The 23506-nt window shown below is 35.5% G+C and overlaps 1 protein-coding gene across 3 annotated transcripts in view; it reads right to left on the minus strand.

Moving 5' to 3' along the window:
- Nucleotides 1-23506, minus strand: part of LOC148951031 (uncharacterized) — a 138520-nt gene that overhangs the window by 16212 nt on the left and 98802 nt on the right. For all 3 annotated transcript variants that reach the window (XM_089090569.1, XM_089090571.1, XM_089090570.1), the window contains exon 2: nucleotides 17241-17613. In XM_089090569.1, the coding sequence (XP_088946695.1) occupies nucleotides 17241-17613 (373 nt within the window). The remainder of the gene's footprint in view (nucleotides 1-17240; nucleotides 17614-23506) is intronic.

Here is a 23506-nt window from a genome sequence, read left to right on the forward strand (position 1 = left end):
GTTGTGGGTGAAAAAGATAAGTACTTCAAGTTGGAAAATGGGTTTAGGAGGGACATTAAGAAAGTAACTTGCTCTGAAATGGTCTTTGAAAAGTATTTCTTGGTGTTGAGGTATCCAAAAAGCTGTAAAGTATAGTTGTGGGTGAAAAAGATAAGTACTCCAAGTTGGAAAATGGGTGTAAGAGGTACATAAAGAAAGTAACTTGTTCTGAAATAGTCTTTTAAATGTATTTCTTGGTGTTGAGGTATCCAAAAGCTGTAAAGTATAGTTTTGGGGGAAAAAGATAAGTACTTCGAGTTGAAAAATGGGTTTAGGAACGACATTAATAATGTAACTTGCTCTGAAATGGTCTTTGAAAAGTATTTCTTGGTGTTGAGGTATCCAAAAATCTGTAAAGTATAGTTGTGGGTGAAAAAGGTAAGTACTTCAAGTTGGAAAATGGGCTTAGGATGAACATAAAGAAAGTAACGTTTTCTTAAATGATATTTGAAACGTATTTCTTAGTGTTGAGGTATTCAAAAGCTGTAAAGTACAGTTTTAGGGGAAAAATATAAGTCATTCAAGTTGGAAAATTGGCTTAGCATGGATATTAAGAATTTAACTTGTTATGAAATGGTATTTGTAAAGTATTTAATGATGTTGGGGAATCCAAAAGCTGTAAAGTACAGTTGAGGGTGAAAAAGATAAGTACTTTAAGTTGAAAAATGGGGTTAGGAACGACATTAAGAATGTAACTTGCTCTGAAATGGTCTTTGAAAAGTATTTCTTGGTGTTGAGGTATCCAAAAAGCTGTGAAGTATAGTTGTGGGTGAAAAAGATAAGTACTTCAAGTTGGAAAATGGGTTTAGGAGGGACATTGAGAAAGTAACTTGCTCTGAAATGGTCTTTGAAAAGTATTTCTTGGTGTTGAGGTATCCATAAAGCTGTAAAGTATAGTTGTGGGTGAAAAAGTTAAGTACTTCAAGTTGGAAAGTGGGTTTAGGATGGACATTAAGAAAGTAACTTGCTCTGAAATGGTCTTTGAAAAGTATTTCTTGCTGTTGAGGTATCCAAAAAGCTATAAAGTAGAGTTGTGGGTGAAAAAGATAAGTACTTCAAGTTGGAAAATGGGTTTAGGAGGGACATTAAGAAAGTAACTTGCTCTGAAAGGGTCTTTGAAAAGTATTTATTGGTGTTGAGGTATCCAAAAAGCTGTAAAGTATAGTTGTGGGTGAAAAAGATAAGTACTTCAAGTTGGAAAAATGGGTTTAGGAGGGGCATTAAGAAAGTAACTTGCTCTGAAATGGTCTTTGAAAAGTATTTCTTGGTGTTGAGGTATCCAAAAAGATGTAAAGTATAGTTGTGGGTGAAAAAGTTAAGTACTTCAAGTTGGAAAATGGGTTTAGGAGGGACATTAAGAAAGTAACTTGCTCTGAAATGGTCTTTGAAAAGTAGTTCTTGGTGATGAGGTATCCAAAAAGCTGTAAAGTATAGTTGTGGGTGAAAAAGATAAGTACTTCAAGTTGGAGAATGGGTTTAGGAGGGACATTAAGAAAGAAACTTGCTCTGAAATGGTCTTTGAAAAGTATTTCTTGGTGTTGAGGTATCCAAAAAGCTGTAAAGTATAGTTGTGGGTGAAAAAGATAAGTACTTCAAGTTGGAAAATGGGTTTAGGAGGGGCATTAAGAAAGTAACTTGCTCTGAAATGGTCTTTGAAAAGTAGTTCTTGGTGTTGAGGTATCCAAAAAGCTGTAAAGGATAGTTGTGGGTGAAAAAGATAAGTACTTCAAGTTGGAAAATGGGTTTAGGAGGGACATTAAGAAAGTAACTTGCTCTGAAATGGTCTTTGAAAAGTGTTTCTTGGTGTTGAGGTATCCAAAAAGCTGTACAGTATAGTTGTGGGTGAAAAAGATAAGTACTCCAAATTGGACAATGGGTTTAGGAGGGACATTAAGAAAGTAACTTGCTCTGAAATGGTCTTTGAAAAGTATTTCTTGGTGTTGAGGTATCCAAAAAGCTGTAAAGTATAGTTGTGGGTGAAAAAGATAAGTACTTCAAGTTGGAACATGGGTTTAGGAGGGACATTAAGAAAGTAACTTGCTCTGAAATGGTCTTTGAATAGTATTTCTTGGTGTTGAGGTATCCAAAAAGCTGTAAAGTATAGTTGTGGGTGAAAAAGATAAGTACTTCAAGTTGGAACATGGGTTTAGGAGGAACATTAAGCAAGTAACTTGCTCTGAAATGGTCTTTGAAAAGTATTTCTTGGTGTTGAGGTATCCAAAAAGATGTAAAGTATAGTTGTGGGTGAAAAAGATAAGTACTTCAAGTTGGAGAATGGGTTTAGGAGGGACATTAAGAAAGTAACTTGCTCTGAAAGGGTCTTTGAAAAGTATTTCTTGGTGTTGAGGCATACAAAAAGCTGTAAAGTATAGCTGTGGGTGAAAAAGATAAGTACTTCAAGTTGGAAAATGGGTTTAGGAGGGACATTAAGAAAGTAACTTGCTCTGAAATGCTCTTTGAAAAGTATTTCTTGGTGTTGAGGTATCCAAAAAGCTGTAAAGTATAGTTGTGGGTGAAAAAGATAAGTACTTCAAGTTTGAAAATTGGTTTAGGAGGGACATTAAGAAAGTAACTTCCTCTCAAATGGTCTTTGAAAAGTATTTCTTGGTGTTGAGGTATCCAAAAAGCTGTAAAGTATAGTTGTGGGTGAAAAAGATAAGTACTTCAAGTTGGAAAATGGGTTTAGGAGGGACATTAAGAAAGTAACTTGCTCTGAAATGGTCTTTGAAAAGTATTTCTTGGTCTTGAGGTATCCAAAAAGCTGTAAAGTATAGTTGTGGGTGAAAAAGATAAGTACTTCATGTCGGAAAATGGGTTTAGGAGGGACATTAAGAAAGTAACTTGCTCTGAAATGGTCTTTGAAAAGTATTTCTTGGTGTTGAGGTATCCAAAAAGCTGTAAAGTATAGTTGTGGGTGAAAAAGATAAGTACTTCCAGTTGGAAAATGGGTTTACGAGGGACATTAAGAAAGTAACTTGCTCTCAAATGGTCTTTGAAAAGTATTTCTTGGTGTTGAGGTATCCAAAAAGCTGTAAAGTATAGTTGTGGGTGAAAAAGATAAGTACTTCAAGTTGGAAAATGGGTTTATGTGGGACATTAAGAGAGTAACTTGCTCTGAAACGGTCTTTGAAAAGTATTTCTTGGTGATGAGGTATCCAAAAAGCTGTAAAGTATAGTTGTGGGTGAAAAAGATAAGTACTTCAAGTTGGATAATGGGTTTAGGAGGTACATTAAGGCAGTAACTTGCTCTGAAATGGTCTTTGAAAAGTATTTCTGGGTGTTGAGGTATCCAAAAAGCTGTAAAGTATAGTTTTGGGTGAAAAAGATAAGTACTTCAAGTTGGAAAATGGGTTTAGGAGGGACATTAAGAAAGGAACTTGCTCTGAAATGGTTTTTGAAAAGTATTTCTTGGTGTTGAGGTATCCAAAAAGCTCTAAAGTATAGTTGTGGGTGAAAAAGATAAGTACTTCAAGTTGGAAAATGGGTTTAGGAGGGACATTAAGAAAGTAACTTGCTCTGAAATGGTCTTTGAAAAGTATTTCTTGGTGATGAGGTATCCAAAAAGCTGTATAGTATAGTTGTTGGTGAAAAAGATAAGTACTTCAATTTGGAAAATGGGTTTAGGAGGGACATTAAAAAAGTAACTTGCTCTGAAATGGTCTTTAAAAAGTATTTCTTGGTGGTGAGGTATCCAAAAAGCTGTAAAGTATTGTTGTGGGTGAAAAAGATAAGTACTTCAAGTTGGAAAATGGGTTTAGGAGGGACATTAAGAAAGTAGCTAGCTCTGAAAGGGTCTTTGAAAAGTATTTCTTGGTGTTGAGGCATCCAAAAAGCTGTAAAGTATAGTTGTGGGTGAAAAAGATAAGTACTTCAAGATGGAAAATGGGTTTAGGAGGGACATTAAGAAAGTAACTTTCTCTGATATGGACTTTGAAAAGTATTTCTTGGTGTTGAGGTATCCTAAAAGCTGTAAAGTATAGTTGTGGATGAAAAAGAAAAGTACTTCAAGTTGGAAAATGGGTTTAGGAGGGACATTAAGAAAGTAACTTGCTCTGAAATGGTCTTTGAAAAGTATTTCTTGGTGTTGAGGTATCCAAAAAGCTGTAAAGTATAGTTGTGGGTGAAAAAGATAAGTACTTCAAGTTGGAAAATGGGTTTAGGAGGGACATTATGAAAGTAACTTGCTCTAAAATGGTCTTTGAAAAGTATTTCTTGGTGTTGAGGTATCCAAAAAGCTGTAAAGTATAGTTTTGGGTCAAAAAGATAAGTACTTCAAGTTGGAAAATGGGTTTAGGAGGGACAATAAGAAAGTAACTTGCTCTGAAATGGTCTTTGAAAAGTATTTCTTGGTGTTGAGGTATCCAACAAGCTGTGAAGTATAGTTGTGGGTGAAAAATATAAGTACTTCAAGTTGGAAAATGGGTTTAGGAAGGACATTAAGAAAGTAACTTGCTCTGAAATGGTCTTTGAAAAGTATTTCTTGGTGTTGAGGTATCCAAAAAGCTGTAAAGTATAGCTGTGGGTGAAAAAGATAAGTACTTCAAGTTGGAAAATGGATTTAGGAGGGACATTAAGAAAGTAACTTGCTCTGAAATGGTCTTTGAAAAGTATTTCTTGGTGTTGAGTTATCCAAAAAGCTGTAAAGTATAGTTGTGGGTGAAAAATATAAGTACTTCAAGTTGGAAAATGGGTTTAGGAGGGACATTAAGAAAGTAACTTGCTCTGAAATGGTCTTTGAAAAGTATTTCTTGGTGTTGAGGTATCCAAAAAGCTGTAAAGTATAGTTGTGGGTGAAAAAGATAAGTACTTCAAGTTGGAAAATGGGTTTAGGAGGGACATTAAGAAAGTAACTTGCTCTGAAATGGTCTTTGAAAAGTATTTCTTGGTGTTGAGGTATCCAAAAAGCTGTAAAGTATAGTTGTGGGTGAAAAATTTAAGTACTTCAAGTTGGAAAATGGGTTTAGGAGGGACATTAAGAATGTAACTTGCTCTTAAATGGTCTTTGAAAAGTATTTCTTGGTGTTGAGGTATCCAAAAAGCTGTAAAGTATAGTTGTGGGTGAAAAAGATAAGTACTTCAAGTTGGAAAATGGGTTTAGGAGGGACATTAAGAAAGTAACTTGCTCTGAAATGGTCTTTGAAAAGTATTTCTTGGTGTTGAGGTATCCAAAAAGCTGTAAAGTATAGTGGTGGGTGAAAATGATAAGTAGTTCAAGTTGGAAAATGGGTTTAGGAGGGAACATTAAGAAAGTAACTTGCTCTGAAATGGTCTTTGAAAAGTATTTCTTGGTGTTGAGGAATCCAAAAAAGCTGTAAAGTAAAGCTGTGGGTGAAAAAGATAAGTACTTCAAGATGGAAAATGAGTTTAGGAGGGACATTAAGAAAATAACTTGCTCTGAAATGGTCTTTGAAAAGTATTTCTTGGTGTTGAGGTTTCCGAAAAGCTGTAAAGTATAGTTGTGGGTGAAAAAGATAAGTACTTCAAGTTGGAAAATGGGTTTAGGAGGGACAGTAAGAAAGTAACTTGCTCTGAAATGGTCTTTGAAAAGTATTTCTTGGTGTTGAGGCATCCAAAAAGCTGTAAAGTCTAGTTGTGGGTTAAAAAGATCAGTACTTCAAGTTGGAAAATGGGTTTAGGAGGGTCATTAAGAGAGTAACTTGCTCTGAAATGGTCTTTGAAAAGTATTTCTTGGTGTTGAGGTATCCAAAAAGCTGTAAAGTATAGTTGTGGGTGAACAAGATAAGTACTTCAAGTTAGAAAATGGGTTTAGGAGGTACATTAAGAAAGTAACTTGCTCTGAAATGGTCTTTGAAAAGTATTTCTTGGTGTTGAGGTATCCAAAAAGCTGTAAAGTATAGTTGTGGGTGAAAAAGTTCAGTACTTCAAGTAGGAAAATGGGTTTAGGAGGGACATTAAGAAAGTAACTTGCTCTGAAATGGTCTTTGAAAAGTATTTCTTGGTGTTGAGGTATACGAAAATCTGTAATTTAATTGCTGTGGTGGAAACTGAGACGTAGTTCATATTAGAAAATTGGCTTATGTTAGTCATCTGGCATGGAATTTGATCTAAAATATTCTTTATAATGTATTTTTTTTTGTTGAGGCATCCAAAAAGCATGACTCAATAGCTTAGTATGCAAAAGTTATATACTTAAAGTTGGTAAATTGGTTTATGAGGGACATTAAGAAAGTAACGTGCTCTGAAATGGTCTTTGAAAAGTATTTCTTGGTGTTGAGGTATCCTAAAAGCTGTAAAGTATAGTTAAGGGTGAAGGATAGAAGAACTCCATGTTTGAAAATTGACTTAGGATCGACAGTGTGAAAGGAACTTTATCTGAAACTTTGATTGAAAAGTATATTTTAGTCATGAGTTAACTAAAAAGATGTTTTGCATAGTTGAGGGTGAAATACATATGTACTTCAAGCTGTAAAATGGGTTTAGGACGGACATAAAGAAAGTAACTTTTTCTGTAAGTGTATGTGAAATGTATTTATTTGGGATAAGTCTTAAAATATTATGTCATGCAGAGGAGTGGTTGAAAAAGGGATGAACTTAAAGTTGGAAAATTGTTGGTTTAGGGCAAATATTAAAAAAACTTTCTCATTATATTACTTTTAAAACTATTTCATTGTGTTGAGGTATCAAAATATATGTAAACTAAAGTTGTGGGTGAAAGTGATAAGTACTCAAAGTTGGAAAATGAGTTTAAGAGGGTCATTAAGAAAGCAACTGCTCTGAAATGGTTTTTGAAAAGTATTTCTTGGTGTTGAGGTATCCAAAAAGCTGTAAAGTATAGTTGTGGGTGAAAAAGATAAGTGCTTCAAGTTGGAAAATGGGTTTAGGAGGGACATTAAGAAAGTAACAAGTTGGAAAATGGTCTTTGAAAAGTATTTCTTTGTGTTGAGGTAACCAAAAAGCTGCAAAGTATAGTTGTGGGTGAAAAACATAAGTACTTCAAGTTGGGAAATGGGTTTAGGAGTAACATTAAGTAAGTAATTTGTTCTGAAACGGTATTTGAAAAGTAATTATTGGTGATGATGTATCCAAAAAGATTCAAATTATATTTTGAGGTGAAATTCATAATTACTTCAAGCTGGACAATGAGTTTAGGAGGGACATTAACAATGTTACGTTTTGAGACATGTTCTTCGAACATTATGTCGGGTTGTTGATGTATACTAATATCTTTAATGTTAACTTTGGTGTTAAAAAGATTATTACAAAACTTTGAATAATGGGTTGTTAAGAGACAATACTAAATTAACTTGATCTGAAAAGGTCTTTGAAAAGTATTTCTTGGTGTTGAGGTATCAAAAAAGATGTAAAATATGGTTGTGGGGTGAAAGAGATTAGTACTTCAAGTTGTAAAATGGGCTTAGGAGGGACATTAAGAAAATAAGGTGTTATTACATTGTCATCTAAAATTATTTCTTGGGGTTGAGGTATCCAAAAAGATGTAAAATCTTTTTTTGGGTGAAGTTTAAATGTACTTCAAGTTGGAAAATTTGTGTAGGAGTAAAATTAAGAAAGTAGCTTGTTCTGAAATGGTATTTGAAAAGTTTGTCTTGGTATTTATGTATCCAAACAGCTCTAAAGTATAATTTTGGATGAAAGAGATATGTATTTCAAGTTAGAAAAGTAGATTATGAGGGACACCAAGATAGTAACTTGTTATGAAATTGTATTTGAAAAGTATTTCTTGGTGTTTAGGTGTCAGAAAAGCTGTAATGTATAGTTGTGGGTGAAAAAGATAAGTACTTCAAGTTGAAAAATGGGCTTAGGAGGGACATTGAGAAGGTAACTTGCTCTGAAATGGTCTTTGAAAATTATTTCTTGGTGTTTAAGTATCCGAAAAGCTATAAAGTATAGGTGTGGGTGATAAAGATACGTACTTCAAGTTGGATAATGGTCTTAGTAAGGTGATTAAGAAAGTAACGTACTATCTAATGACCAATGATATTTATTTATTGGGGTTGATGTATCGAAAAAGCTTCAAAATATTGTTTTGGGGGAAAGAGATAAGGACTACAAGTTTAGACATTGGTGTATGAGTTAAATACAGAAAGTAACATGTTCTGAAAAATTCGTTGAAAAGTATTTATTGGTGTTGAGGTATACAAAAATTGTTAAAGGTTGGTTGTGGGATGAAAAAGATAAGTACTTCAAGTTGGAAAATGGGTTGAGGAGGGACACTAAGTAAGTAGCTTGCTCCGAAATGGATTCTGGAAAGTGTTTCTTTGTATTGAGGCTTCAAAAAAGATGTAAAGTATGGTTGTGGGGGGAAAAGGTAAGTACTTCAAGTTGGAAAATGGGTTTAGGAGGGACATTTAGAAAGCAAATTGCACTGAAATGGTCTCTTGCGAAGTATTTCTTGGTGTTGAGGTATCCAAAAAGCTGTAAAGCATAGTTCTTGGTGAAAAAGATAAGTACTTCAGGTTAAAAAATTCGTTTAGGAGTGAGATATAGAAAAGATTTTGTTCTGAACTGGACTGTTAAATGTAGTTATTTGGGTTTTGGTTTAAACATAGATTGAATTTTATTTGTTGGGTGAAAAAGTTCATTAAAACAGGTATTGCATTTGTTTGTTGATTGTACTTTAGATAGGAAATTTCTATCACAATTAATTTTATATTAATTTCATTTTGTTTACTTATCCAAAAAGCTGTAAAGTATATTTTTGGGAGAAAAAGATAATAACTTAAAGTTGGAAAATGGGCTTAGGATAGACATTGAGAATTGGAGTAGATCTGAACTTGAATTTGAAAATTATTTCTTTGGGTTGTTGTAACCAAAAAGCTGTAATGTATAGGTGTTGGTGAAAAAGATAAGTACTTCAAGTTGGAAAATGAGTTTAGGAGGGAAAAAAACAAAGTAACTAGCTCTCAAAAGGTCTCTTAAAATTATTTCTTGTTGTTGAGGCATACAAACATTTTCAACGTAGGGGCGTAGTATGAAAAATATAGGTGCTTTATATTTAAGTATGTGATGACGATGGACACTAAAATAGGAGCTTTATCCTAACGTTTCTTGGGAATGAATTTCATGGGGTTGAGACCTCAAAAAAGATTTAAAGCAGGTTTGAGGCTGAAAAAAATAATTACTACAAGCTGTAAAGTGGGATTCAGAAGTTCATTAAGAATAGAAATATCTCTGAAACTGTCTTTGAAGAGTATTTCTTGGTGATGAGTTATCCTAAAAGCTTTACAGTATAGTTTTGTGTGAAAATGATAAGTATTTCAAGTTTCAAAATGAGTTTAGCAGGGACATTATGATATCAACTTGACCTTAGTTGGTATATTAATTTTTGTTAATGGTGATGTTTTTTCCATAAATCTTCAAAGGATATATTTGTTTGATAAAGATAATTGATCTTTTGTTGATAATTTGTGGAGCATACACAATTATTATGTAAGGTCACCTGAAATTATCTTTGAAAAGTATTTTTTTGTTCTAAGGCATCTAAGAAGCTGAAAAGTACTGGTTTGGATGAAAAGTGTAAGTGCTCCAAGTTGTAAAAGGGGCTTATGAAGGATATTAAGAAAGTAACTTGCTCTGAAATTGTCTTTGAAAAGTATTTCTTGGTGTTGAGGTATCCAAAAACCTGTAAAGTATAGTTGTGGGTGAAAAAGATAAGTACTTCAAGTTGAAAAATGTGTGTTGGAGGGACATTAAGAATGTAACTTGCTCTGTCATGTTATTTGAATAGTATTTCTTGTTGTTGAGGTATCCAAAAAGCTATAAAGTATAGTTGTGGGTGAAAAAGATAAGTACTTCAAGTTGTACAATGGGTTTAGGAGGGACATTAAGAATTTAAGTTGCTCTGAAATGGTCTTTGAAAAGTATTTCTTTGTTTTGAGGTATTTAAAAAGCTTTAAAGTTTAGCTGTGGGTGACAATCTTTAGTAATTCATTCGCGTCAAGTTGTTTTTTCGCTAGAGTAAAACAGTAACTTTCTCTGTCAGTTTCTGTGAAATTTTTTTCCTGGCTTTGAGGTAACCATGATTTTTTAAGTTAGAGGTGCGGTTGAACAATAAATGAAATTCAAGCTGGAAATTTGGTTTAGGATAGACATCAAGTATGTAACCTGATCTGAATGTTCATTGAAAGGTATGTATTGATTTTGAAGTAATGGAATAGCTGTAAGGTATAGTTTTGTGTGAAATAGATAAGTACTTCATGTTGGAAAATGGTCTTAGGAGGAGCATTAAGAAAGTAATTTGCTTAGAAATGCTCTTTGAAAAGTATTTCTTGGTGTTGAAGTATCCGAAAAGCTGAAAAGTAGATTTGTGGGTGAGACAGATAAGTACTTCAATGTGGAAAATGGGTTTAGGAAGGACATTGAGAATGTAACTTCATCTGATATGGTCTTTGAAAAGTATTTCTTGGTGTTGAGGTAACCAAAAAACTGTATAGTTGATTACGTCATTCTATGTCCATAAATGGATTCCCGTCAGGACCTCCTGATAGGGTTCTACCGATTATGTAATCAATTTCTCAGAAATCCAATTGTCTTAGTTGATTACGTCATTCTATGTCCATAAATGGATTCCCGTCATGACCTTCTGATAGGGTTCTACCGATTATGTAATCAATTTCTCAGAAATCCATTTGTCCTAGCTGATTACATCATTCTATGCACATAAATGGATTCCCGTCACGAGCTCCTGATAGGGTTCTACCGATTATGTAAACAATTTCTCGGGAATTCTGTCCCTTCGATTACGCAGTCAATATATCTCTTCCCCACCTTCCCCATAGAAACAGCAAATTAATTCTCCTTTCTTGAATCAATAATTCCCCTTAGAAACAACAAATTAATTCCCCTTTCGTGAATCAATAATTCCCCTTAGAAACAACAAATTAATTCCCCTTTCTTGACAATCAATCAACCTTGACATCACCTGTCACGTGTGATCTTACTGTTTCCTATTTCTGGAAAATCTTAACATTCACCTCGAGCATGCACTTGGCCAAAACCACAAATAACTCGACCTTGGAAAAAAGAGGTTATTGATCCCCATTAATCACGTGTTCTCACTAGGGACTCTATAGCCAAATTTGGTTTGATGTCAGCATTAAACTAAATTGTAGATGGCTGCAGGGGTGCTCATCACGAGTCAGTAAGGCCTTTCTACTGCTACTACTGTTGCTACTACTACTAATATAATAATATTACTGCTACAACTGTATTATACTATCTACAATTATTATACTATCGCTATTAAGGCTACGCGTATGAAGATGAAAATTTGACAAAATATTGAGGGAGAATTTGAACTAAATAAAAATACACTATGTGGATGCAGATTGTCAAAAGGGTTTATCTCAAGAATGGATTGGAGTTTTCAGAGAATGCTTAAAGGGGAAGATCAATTGACCAAAAGTAATATGTGAATGCTACTACTAACACTACTACCACTGCTAGTTTTACTGCTATTACTACTGCTACTACTACTAAACAAATCAACTACTACCTCAGTTTCAACTACGTGTAAAGCTGAGAGTATTAAGATTAAATTTACGGCAAAAGGGGGTCAAACGGGCACATAAGCAGTGTTTTTGAAACGGCTTACCGCATCAAGGTGAAACTTCCAGGGCATCATGGGGGGAATGTTCAACTGACCAAAAGGTAATGTGTACGTGCTACTGCTGTCATTAATACTGCTGCTATTTCTCTTACTACTACTAATACAACACTATTGCTGCTGCTACTTCTCCTACTGCAACCACTACTACTATGATACTAGTACTATTACGGCTAATTCTATGAAGAAGAAAATTTGTGAAAATATTGAGCGGAAATTTGAACTAAATCAAAAGAAACTATGTGCACGCAGATTGTGAAAAGAGCGTATCTGAAGAATCAATTTGGGTATTAAGTAGGATCTTTCAGAGAATGCTTAAAGGGGAAGATCAATTGACCAAAAGGCAATGTGTGCACACTACTACTAATTGTACCATTACTGCTTCATTTACTATTACTACTACAACTACTACTACTTCCTCTCCAACTACTATTTCTATTGCAACTACTTGTAAGACTAAGAATATTAGGATGAAAATTTCAAGAAGTATGTCAATTTACAGGTTATCAGAAGTACATCTCGGCAATGTCATAGCATAGCAACTGCTGATTGTATTAAGTGAAAAACTCCTGAGCTTGATGAGCCTGACCAAAAGGCAATATGTTAATACGGCTGTTGCTGCTAGCAGGAGCGGATCCAGGATTTTTAGAAGGGGGAGGGGTACAAAATCGGTTGATCCGATAAACTTGCGTTAGGAGTGGGTTTAATCAGCGCAAAATTGCGTTAATTAAGTAAATTACACTATTTTAGACTACGTTAAGGGGGCGCCCCCATTGCCCCCTGTATCCGCCACTGTCTGCTAGTACTAGTGCTATTACTATTAATACTACTAATAGTACTACTGATAGTAATACTACTGCTGTGACTACTATTACAACAATGCCTAAGGGTATGAAAGTAAAATTTCCAGAAAATTTGAGGGGGAAGGTAAACTTAATAAAAACACGCCATTTGTATGCAGGTTGTTCAAAGGGTGTATCAGCAATATCTTAGGAACAGTTTGGTGTGTGAAGTTGAAACTAACAGGGCTTGTTGTGGGGGATGTTGAACTAACCAAAAGGCAGTATTTGTATCCTAATGCGGTTGCTTCTACTCTAATTACTACCACTAACACTACTGCTATTATTATTACTACTTCTACTACTAGTAATTCAACTAAAGCTAAAGCTACTACCATAAATTATGCTGCTATTAATACTACTGTTACTACTATCATTGCTGGTAATACTACTACTGCAACTAAAACTAAGGGTATTAAAGCGAAAAATTTGGGAAATTATGAAACTGTCTTGAACTAAATCGAAGCACAATATGCCGCGCAAATTGTTAAGAGGGCGCATCAGCAATGTTTCAGGAATACATTTTACATACATTTTAAACATTATATTTTAAATATAACATTTACTTAACATTTAAATATAAAAATTGAATATTTAATAAAACATATTTTAAATTTTTTCATTTTTTGACTTTAATAGATAAAAATTATTAAGACTTAAAGAATAAACAACAGTATATGCATATTAAACTGACAATCCACGTTCATCTGTTTTTTTTTTGTTTTTTTTTAGTAAAGTACAAATTATGTTCTGTTCTTGAGAAGGCATGGGGGTTGCCAGCCCTACTTATGTTAATTTCTGCTTGTTTTAAGTTTGAGTGGGTTATTTATTGTATTTTCTGTTGGTTTTGAGTTTAGTTTATTTATTGATGATGATTTATGGTAGTTTTTCGCTTGGAAAATTATTTGACTTTATTTTTGCTCATTTTTGGTCTAATGGAACTCTTCATTTTTCCTTGTAAAATTTATTTTGTAGAAAATATTTTGTTAAATTAATCAGCACAAAAAGCCAATACTCTTGATGTATCTACTGTTATCAAAATTCGGTGTTTTAGAGTTTTGGCTACTATTGGGCCGAGTCGCTCCTTACTTACAGTTTGTTACCACGAACTGTTTAAATATTAACTATTAAATGTTATTTTGAAAGCAAATGTGCAGAAATTTACAAAAAGAGCCTGAAATCTCACGAAAATGTCGTCAGAGCCAAGAGAAAAGTATACCATTGGAGTTTCCATTATCGGAAACCCTACACAGCAAACTTACAGACCCCCACCTTGGACAACAAGGAAAAGCCCTTTTTTTGCATGGGAAGAATTAAGCTATAGACAATTACAACCTTTTTAATACTGCTTGTTTCATACATTTCGCTGTTCTCAATCAGTCAAACCACCTTACTATGATTTGTCAAGATAGGGAGCTTAAAACTTTCTGTTTTTGGTTTTAGACCATAAAAAATCAATTATCTATCTTAGGATATCTATTCTCTGGGAATTGTTACTCAGTGGCACAAAACGAAAGAAAATGCCACTTTCCTGTGGCACGATATCTTTTTTTAATTAAAAGTGACACTAGATATGGCGATTTACATTCAAGCGACCACTTTTCTAACATTCTACGATGACTGCCCTGATACGATCACCCCCTGGGAAAAAAGAAAAAGAAACATCAATGCTTTCCATAAGAAAAGTGATTTTCCTTGTTGTTCGGGGTAGGGGGAGGGGGCTACAATTATTTTAGTTATGGTTTTCAACCATGGAAATTCTAATGGCACCCTTTTCATTTGATTCGACACCATCTTCGAGGGGTTCCACCCTCTTTCTCAGAATTCCTGCAAATTTGTTTTCTCAATAAGATTTTGCTATTAAAATTAATCAAGTTAATCGTTATCATTTCTAAATTGGCTATAAATGGCAATTTTTACACACAATACATTTTTTTTCAAAAGGCTCTTGGAAACTTTTGGTTACTATGGGATGTGGTTCCTTTACGGCTTGAATCATACCTATTAATAACCTAGTATGATTGTGGTTCAAACAAGGTACCATATACCAGCCTCTTTACCATTAAATCTGGTAGTATATTTAATGAGAGTAAAGAGGATACGGATCTACTTCGGCCCTCGAGTCAAAGGAAGAAAACCTTTCCTTAAATCTAGTCGAAACAAACGTGTAATGTGCTTACCTTTCTGATAAAAAAAAGTCTGAAGTTAGAGTGGATGTTTAGGGGAGGGGATGCTGGAAGTTCTGGGGCACTTTGGCTCTAATTACAAACATTTGACAAGCGTAGATTGTCTCTAGTTCTAACAAGGTGCTGTATACCGATATTTTTACTATTAAATCTGGTGGTGGGTATGCTAAAGTCTTAAGGGTCTTTAGAAATACTTCTCATTCAATTTCAACGGCCCTTGTGTTTCAGGAATCTTTCTTAAGGAATTGGGACAAAAAGTCTAACTTTAGTGTAAACAGCAGGGGATGAGAAAGGGGCAGCCTTCCTCATATACGGAATAGTTACTGTTAGTTCTAAGTTTTATTGCTGCTCCTTAATTTAAGCAGAAAAAACTTTTTTTATTTATCTAATTCCTTACTCTTTTATTACATCATGCCAGAAAATCCCCTGCCACCCCCGTGTAAAATTTTGTCATGAGAATTTTCCCCATAAACTTTCATCCCAAGATGATTCTCCTCGCGGATAATCTCCCCCACAGAAAATTCCTCCTAGAAAAACTCCGTGTATTTCACAAGAACAAATACTATATGTAAACAATGGACGAATTGTAGAACTTACAGCCTTTTCTCTAGGGGCGTTGGGGGGGGGGTCATGTCATCACCAGAGGTACATTTCTTAGACTTCTTAACTGTACTGAATTAAACTGATATCTCCAAATTTTGATTAGACGTCTTTGGGGAAAAAGGAGTGTGGGAAGGGGTCTAGCTGCCCTCCAATTTTTTGGTCACTTAAAAAAGGCACTAGAACTTTTAATTTCTGTTTGAATGAGCCCTCTCTCGATATTTTAGGGCCATTGGTTTGATACGAACAAGCACCCCTAGGAAATAAACACGCATCCATGATTTTTTCACAAAAAAAAAAAAAAAATATATATACGTCCGTAATTCAGGCAATAAATACAAACTCCACATTTTTTAGATAGGAACATGAAACCTCTACAGTAAAATTCTCTAGTATGCTGAAATTGATGGTGTGATTTTCATTAAGATTTCTAGACTTTTTACGGGTTTTCCACCCTCTTTCGAGAATCGGGAAAATTTTCTCAGGCTCGTGGCTTTTGATACGTAACATTTAACTTACCGAATTTTGTAAATTTGGAATCAACACAGGAATCCAATTCTTTTGATGTATTAATTGTTACCAAAATTCTTTTTTTTTAGTTTTGATTACTATTGGCCGAATCGCTCCTTACTTACAGTTTGTTACCAAGAACTGTCTGTTTGAAAAAAATATTTCATCTGGACAAAACTTCCAAAATAATACTTCAATCATCCTCCTATGAACAAACAAAAAAGAGATTATGGATAATACTAAATTATGTTGAAAAATGTTTGTTTGTCAATTTTAAGACGATAATTAAATTGTTTTTATCAGTTACAGTTCATCCATTTTTATTGTCTCAAATTTAATTTTTCCTTAGTATTCTGTGATTTTATGCTTTTTAGTATTTCTAATTCCAATGCACCATCTTAATTTAGCCACAAGTCATAGTTGCCACTTCATTTAAGTTTCAAAAGAATACCACTTGAATACCACTAATTTAAAATGCAGCAATATCAATAAACATTATTGTGAAACGACACTGAACTTCTCCTGTGGCTAGTATTTATAGAACTGTATCCATTGCTTGATATAAAAAAAGCTTTTAATGGAGCTATAGATTGGATTTTCTGCATTTAATGGGGGTTGCCAAGGACAATAGATTTTGTATATACTAGCCTATGTATACTGCATTTTTTTTTAAAATAGTGAATTCCGAGTGTGTCTTAAAATAGTAGCACTTTTTGGCAATTTCCATTGAAGTTAATAAATCTTGAAAAGGAGGTATTTTCTGTCTAACAATTTCTACTTTTGCACCTTTGATTAGTCTTGCTTTGTCAATTTCACAAAAAAAGCAAGACAAAATTACGACAGCACTTTTTTTCGTCTTGCAGTACTTTTTTCTGGTAGGATTGTGATTACATGGCAAAGGGAAATGGTAACTGCAGTATATTTACCAAAACGTTAGAGAACACCGGAAAACGAATGAACAAACCTGTTGAAACCGTAGTTACTTAGAAACTTCACTTAGTAAAATGTGTCTAAAGTCGGATATAGATTATGTACCAAAAATTGCATCAGCAAGGACGTAAGACCCGGCACAAACTGAGATTGTCACTCAAGTCTTTAAAAATCATCCATTTTTTATAACATAAAATACATAAGATAAAATTAGTTTAACACAAAAAAAGACAAACTCAAATAATTGAATAAAACCAACGGGGAGCTGAGCTCGAAAAGAAGGGTATCTATTCATATCTACCAAAAGTAAAGATAAAAACTATAGGAAAAAAAAAAGATAAACCAAAATATCATAACATGTAAAAGGAGAGGGACAAAGGGGGCTACCCCAGCATCAACCCGTCATCAAGGATTAATAATGTAATCTACGAATTTTGTCTTTAAAAGTGATCGGCTATTAAAATTACAGAGATCCGTACTTACCTTATTACCTTACATTACCTAATTACCTACACTTACCTTACCTTACGTACTTAAATGTGTCGCACTTACCTCTTCTTAAAGCAGAGGAGAGTCTGGTCTTCTTCATTCGTCTATTGTAAGCCGCTGGATTAATCATCGTTCTGATTCCCCTCCGTTGCCGAAAAGCTTTAAGAAGGTATGTGTCAATGGGAGAGGTAGAGGGGGAATGCCGAGACCAAGCCGCAACTGGTAATTTACTTTGAAGGTGATTGGTGGGTTGGGTACGGCCACCAGTGTAAATTTTACGTATTTCACCATAGCCTCGTATCTGAGCTTGTTTAAAACTGGGACTATTGTAGTACCTCAGACGCTGTCCTGATTTAGCCGCAAGGGAACCAATATGACGCTTATCCAGAATGAGTTTAGCGTTTTGATCGTTTCGTCGAAAGTCCTGACATAGGATCTATAAAAGTAAATTTCGTGTACTTATTCCCAAAACAAAAGAGCTGATTTCACATTTTCATAATCGTACAGGAGATTAAAAAGAGGGTTTTAAAGCTATTGATAGGAAATGTTTTAAGGGGATTTAGGGTAAAAAAAACAATAAGAGTTATAATGTATAACAAAATATTTTTAGCCAGTATCTTACCTTCTCCAGGGGTAGGGAATGAATTGGTGACATCCAATTCATTTTGGACGAATTGGTACTGGGAATTCTCTTCCACCAACCCTTTTATACTCCATAGATTGGTAAGATTATTAGTCTTCGAGCCACACAAATATACCTCCAAAATAGTAATCGGTTAAAATTGGCCTGATGTACCACTGTTAGAAGCACAATATATCTCATTTCTGAAGAACAACTCCAAGATTAGTTTGGGCTTGGGTACGATAAAATGCTTCTCTGTTAGTTGTCTTTTAGCTCTAAAAGCTATGCAAAATTTCTCAATTGAAATTTCGAAATGTGAAGAAGATAAGGATTTCCACGAGACTGATGAAACCTATGAGCTCCTCAATCAACTCGACACATCAGAAATTATCCATGACAGCTTCTCAGGCATCCCACCAGTAAACTAAAGGCAGTGCCTTCAGTAAACAACATACCAGTACCATAATCCCCTATACCAAAATACCCTATTAGTACTATTTTTACTACAAAATTTTGTTATACAATACTTTCTATTTACAGCTATTCCTCAACTACAAAATTATTCACCCCGTAAGCACAATTACCTGAATGGGTAAGTACTACTGAGCTAACTGTCATATCATTAATTTCTACCAAAAAATGCCATTAAGCCTTATGTATCTTAATTATCCTCAGAGACATGCAAGGAGAGGCGGAGATAGATTAACAGGGTGGTAGTATGGGACTCAAACGCAAAATCTCTCATCTCAAAAGTACCACTACCTGAATGGGTAAGCGCTACCAGTGGCGGATCGAGAGGGGGCGTGCCCCCTAGCTTAGTCTAAAGTAGTGTAATTTACTTAATCAACTCAAGTTTGCGTTAATTAAACTTGCTCCTAACGCAAGTTTAGCGGATCAACCTATTTTGCGCCCCCCCTAATTTTTTTTTGTTTTCGGATCAACCTATTTTGCGCCCTCCCCCCCCCCAAAAAAAAAAAATTCCTGGATCCGCCCCTGAGCGCTACTGAACTAACCGTTATACAATTCACTCCTACCAAAGAAATACCATTAAGCCTTATGTATCTTACTTATCCTCAGAGACATGCAAGAAGAGGCGGATATAGATTAACAGGATGGTAGTATGGGATTCAACCGCAAAATCTCTCATCTCAAAAGTACCACTACCTGAATGGGTAAGCGCTACTGAACTAACCTTTATACAATTCACTCCTACCAAAGAAATGCCATTAAGCCTTACGTATATTGCTAATCCTCAGAGACGAGCAGAAGCAGGGGATAGGTTAACAGTGTGGAAGTGTGGGATGATATTTTTTTAGGTTAGATTAGTAAACAAGCTTCTTCTATTTCAGAAGAAGGCAGTAATAACAAGGCTGATATCACATAGTGTAAATAACCACAATAAGACACTAAAGTATGTCTAAGATTAGAATAGAAATAGCAAAAATACCATCGAAAGTCAGGTTCGATATTAGCTCACATGCACGATGTGAAATTTCCACAAATCCATTTTATTCTAATTTCTAGATTATTTAAAAAAACTTTTTCCACAAAATAAGTTTTCAAAGAAAAGTAAAGAACTCCATTAAACAAAAAATGAGCAAAAATAAAATCAAATAATCTACCAAGCGCGAAACTACTACAAATCAGCATCGACAAATAAATGAAACCCAAATCGAACAGAAATTACAATAATTAACCAAGTCAAACTCAAAACGAGCAGAAATTAACATAAGTTGGGCACAAAATGTCTTACCAAGGCCAGAAAAAAATTTGCGCTTTACTGAAAAAATATAAATGTTTTTACTTTTATAACTTTTATAGATCAAATAAAATTAACATTTTGATTACTTAATATCAGTATATGTATATTAAACTGACAATGCACATTCATTTGTATTTTTTCAGTAAAGTGCAAATTTTGTTCTGGCCTTGGGAAGGCATATGGGTTTTGCGGCCAACTTATGTTAATTTCTGCTCGTTTTGAGTTTGAATCGGTTACTTATTGTAATTTCTGTTCGTTTTGGGTTTTATTTATTTATCGATGCTGATTTGTGGTAGTTTTACGCTTGGTAGATTATTTTATTTTTGCTCATTTTTTGTTTACTGAAGTTCTTTACTTTTCTTTGAAAAACTAATTTTGTGGAGAAATTTTTTTTTTAATTGATTTGTGTTCTTTTTATATTGACATAGTCTTTTCAGGGAAAAAGAAAATAATACCTTAAATCTTTTTTGCTTTTTTTAAGAATTTATAGTTTGGCCTGCTATTTGTATGCTGGAGAAAAATTTTCAGCAGTTTTTAACAACATGCACCCTTTTAAAAATATGGACACAAATAGTACTATTAAATATAGTTTCATACCTCTTCTAGTTGACCTGAAATGGAAAACTTGATACCATTCGCAAAAAAACTGTTTACTTTGTTTAATAGCTTGGATACACTTACGCTATTTTGATTTGGTTAAATTTTAAGAGCAGCAATGGGAGGGTTGGCGTGGGAGCGTATGTGGAGGAAGGAAGGCATGGGAGGGTGGGAGTGGAAGGGGGATTAGTTGCCTCTTTACTTAGTCCCCGTTTCTTGTCTCGTTCTCGAGTGTCCCCGTTCTTTACTTAGGCAGCGCGATCCTGCTGCCTATGATTTATACAACAACTTTCTATATAAACCTTATATGCCCCCAGGGCACAACTTACAACCCTTGCACTGAGGGCTCTGAGGGGGTTATCATCCTAAAAGACCTAATTTCCAGAACGTTCAACTACGTTGAACAAAATTGATATCTCAAAATTTTGATTGGATGTGTTTTGCAAAATCTTGGGCGTGAGAGGGGCGCTAGTCGCCATCCAATCACTTTCAACTATTAAAAAAGGCACTAGCCTTTTCAGTTTCCAACTGAATAAGCCCTTTTGAAGTTTCTATGACAACGCTTTCAATAAAAACTTTATATGCCCCAGGGCATGACTTACAACCCTTGCCCTGAGGGCTGTGGGGGAGGGGTTGTCATCCTTAAAGACCTAATTTCCAAAACTTTCAACTGCGTTGAATAAAATGGCTATACAAAAATTTTGATTCGATGTGTTTAGGGAAAAGGTGGGCGTGAGAGGGGGGTTAGTTGCCCTTAAATCACTTTCGACTATTAAAAAGGGCACTTTCCCTTTGAATTTCAAATCAAATGAGCCCTTTTTCAAGTTTCTAGGACAAAGATTTAAATAAAAACCATATATGCCCCCAGGACATAATTTATAATCCTTGCCCTGAGGGTTGTGGGGGAGTGTCCTCCTCAAAAATATATTTTCGATCTGGAAATCAGCTACACTGAACAAAATCGCTATCTCAAAATTTTTATTGGATGTGTTTGGGGGAATGATGGGCGTGGGGGGGGGGGGCTATTTGCCCTCCAATCACTTTCGACTATTAAAAACGGCACTAGCCCTTTGAATTTCTAATCGAATGAGCTTTTTTTGAAGTTTCTACGACAACACCTTCTTGAAAAACCTTATATGCCCCCAGGGCATAACTTAAAGCCCTTGCCCTGAGCATGGGCGTAGGGAGGGGGGCAGCTGCCCCCCGAGACCTTCATATTTACATTAGATATGGCTGAAAAAGAAGATGGTTTGGAAAAAGCAGTTGATAAAACTCCATCACACTATCGACTGCCGCCCCTAGACAATATGATGCCTACGCACATGGCCCTGAGGGCTGTTGGGGAGTGTCCCCCTCAAAAACGTATTTTCTATCTTGAAATCAACTACGCTGAACAAAATGGCTATCTCAAAATTTTGATTTGATGTGTTTGGGGAAATGATGGGCGTGGGGGGGGGGGGGCTAGCTGCCCTCAAACCACTTTTGACTATTAAAAAGGGCACTAGCCCTTGGAATTTCCAATCAAATGAGCCTTTTTTGAAGTTTGTACGACAACACCTTCTATAAAAACCTTATATGCCCCCAGGGCATAACTTAAAACCCTTGCCCTGAGGGTTGTGGGGGAGTCCTCCTCAAAAACAGATTTTCAATCTGGAAATCAACTACGCTGAACAAAATAGCAATCTCAAAATTTTGATTGGATGTGTTTGGGGGAATGATGGGCGTGGGGGGGGGGGGGCTAGTTGCCCTCCAATCACTTTCAACTATTGCAAAGGGTACTAGCCCTTCGAATTTCCAATCGAATGAGCCTGTTTTGAAGTTTCTACGACAACGCCTTCTATAAAAACCTTATACGCCCCCAGGGCATAACTTTTCCTTAAGCTCTTGTCCTAAGGGTTGTGGGGGAGTGTCCTCCTCAAAAACATATTTTCTATCTGGAAATCAACTACGCTGAACAAAATGGCTATCTCAAAATTTTGATTGGATGTGTTTGGGGGAAATTTGGGCGTGGGGGGCTAGTTGCCCTCCAATCACTATCGACTATTAAAAAGGGCACTAAAACTCTGAATTCCCTATCGAATGAGCCCCTGTTGAAGTTTCTACGACGACCCCTTCCATATGAATTGCCCAACTCTAAAGGAAAAAAATAATAAATAGTACATTGTGCCAACATCGTTCTTATATGCTCTCAGGGCATAACTTAAAACCCTTGCCCCGAGGTTTGTAGGGGAGTGTCCTCCTTAAAAACATTTTTTCTATCTTCAAATCAACTACGCTGAACAAAATGGGTATCTCAAAATTTTGATTGGATGTGTTGGAGGGAATGATGGGCGTGGGAAGGAGGCTAGTTGCCCTCCAATCACTTTCGACTATTAAAAAGGGCACTAGCCCTTTGAATTTCTAATCGAATGAGCCTTTTTTGAAGTTTCTACGACAACACCTTCTATTAAAACCTTATATGCCCCCAGGGCATAACTTAAAACCCTTGCCCTGAGGGTTGTGGGGGAGTGTCATCCTCGAAAACATATTTTCTATCTGTGAATCAACTACGCTAAACAAAATGATTGCCTCAGAATTTTGATTGGATGTGTTTGAAGGAATGATGGGCGTGGTGGGACTAATTACCCTCCAATCATTTTTAACTATGGAAAAGGACCCTAAAACTTTCGATTTCAAATCGAATGAGCCCCTTTTGAAGTTTCTACGTCGACCCCTTCCATGTGAAGTTCCCTGATCTAAAGGAAAAAAAAATACTACATCGTACATTATGCCAACATCGTTCTTATATGCCCTCAGGGCATAACTCAAAACCCTTGCCCTGAGGGTTGTGGGGGAGTGTCCTCCTCAGAAACATATTTTCTATCTGGAAATCAACTACGCTGAATAAAATGGCTATCTCAAAATTTTCATCGGATGTGTTTAGGGAAATGATAGGCGTAGGGGGGGGGGGCTAGTTGCCTTCCAATCACTTTCGACTATTAAATAAGGCACTCGAACTCTCAATTTCCAATCGAATGAGACCCTTTTGAAGTTTCGCATAGCCCGACGCCCATCATTCCCCCTTTTGAAGCAGGGCACTTCGTCGATACGAAGTGCCCTGCTCTAAAGGAAAGAATTAATTAATAATATATTGTGCCAACATCGTTCTTATATGCCCCCAGGGCATAACTTAAAACCCTTGCCCTGAGAGTTGTGGGGGAGTGTCCTCCTCTTTACTTAGTCCCCGTTTCTTGTCTCGTTCTCGAGTGTCCCCGTTCTTTACTTAGGCAGGGCAATCGCGCTGCCTATGATTTATACAACAACTTTCTATATAAACCTTATATGCCCCTAGTGCATAACTTACAACCC

This window comes from Artemia sp. Qi Xiang Cuo, chromosome 6 (assembly GCF_049724085.1).
Source record: "Artemia sp. Qi Xiang Cuo chromosome 6, ASM4972408v1, whole genome shotgun sequence".
In the NCBI taxonomy this organism is placed as follows: domain Eukaryota; kingdom Metazoa; phylum Arthropoda; class Branchiopoda; order Anostraca; family Artemiidae; genus Artemia; species Artemia sp. Qi Xiang Cuo.